This window comes from Limulus polyphemus, unplaced genomic scaffold, assembly GCF_000517525.1.
Source record: "Limulus polyphemus unplaced genomic scaffold, Limulus_polyphemus-2.1.2 Scaffold6670, whole genome shotgun sequence".
Lineage (NCBI taxonomy): Eukaryota > Metazoa > Arthropoda > Merostomata > Xiphosura > Limulidae > Limulus > Limulus polyphemus.
In genome coordinates this window covers 30,788-31,591 of record NW_013672280.1, presented here as the reverse complement: position 1 = coordinate 31,591, position 804 = coordinate 30,788, and the positions used below count along the sequence as shown (strand labels likewise).

The 804-nt window shown below is 31.3% G+C and overlaps 1 protein-coding gene across 1 annotated transcript in view; it reads right to left on the bottom strand.

Annotated features, from left to right (window-relative positions):
• LOC106473954 (ubiquitin carboxyl-terminal hydrolase 2-like) overlaps positions 1 to 804 on the bottom strand; it is a gene marked incomplete at its 5' end in the record, with an annotated part of 17,333 nt that overhangs the window by 4,633 nt on the left and 11,896 nt on the right. The window contains one exon of the mRNA XM_013934644.1: positions 108 to 186. Coding sequence (XP_013790098.1) covers positions 108 to 186 — 79 coding nt within the window. The remainder of the gene's footprint in view (positions 1 to 107; positions 187 to 804) is intronic.

Here is an 804-nt window from a genome sequence, read left to right as displayed (position 1 = left end):
GCCCCCCCCCCCCACATTACCAGTTCAAAGCAGTAAATAGTAGTAAGAGATAAAAAAAATTCAGTTAAAAAAACAAAACTATGACGATTATTAATCCAAAAGGATACGTAGAACAAGAATCTTTGGAAACCTGTGGATGGTAAACCTTTTGGAACATCTCTGCCTTTGTCTACACCGAGAACAAACCTACAATAATATGATTTTTTTTAAAAAAGACAATTTTTTTTTATTCCAGCGTCAGTCGATGCAGTTCATATATAAATGAATCTCACACCTTGTTAATGAAAAAGTTTAAGAATAACACATTAAACCAGTGGTTCCCAAACTCTTTTAGTCTAAGGCTCCCTTCATGCGAATAAAAAAAGCTTGAGACCCCTATATTTAGATTTAAAGTTAATTTAGCATCTTTGTTTTCGGTCTATTTTTTGGCTGCCCTCCAGAAAAAGCTTCAAGGCCCCCAAGGAGGCCACGGCTCCCACTTTGGGAAACACCGAATTAAAAAATACGCTTAGTTATAAATGCTTTAAACTTTATATACTTTACGACTTAAGAAATTAAAAATCTCTCACTCAAACTTAACTATAAACTCAAAAAGTTTAATGCTTTATTTCTTATAAATCTACGTAGTTTTAATTAGGAAAAAAAAAAAAGTTCGTCTTCCAGAAATGAACATATATATTTAACTGCACAGACGTTTTGTGGAATACTACTCAAAAATATTTTTAAGATATGATCCATTATAAAACATAATAACAAGTTAGGAGAATAAAAGCTCGAAAAATATGATTTCTATTGCATATTTAA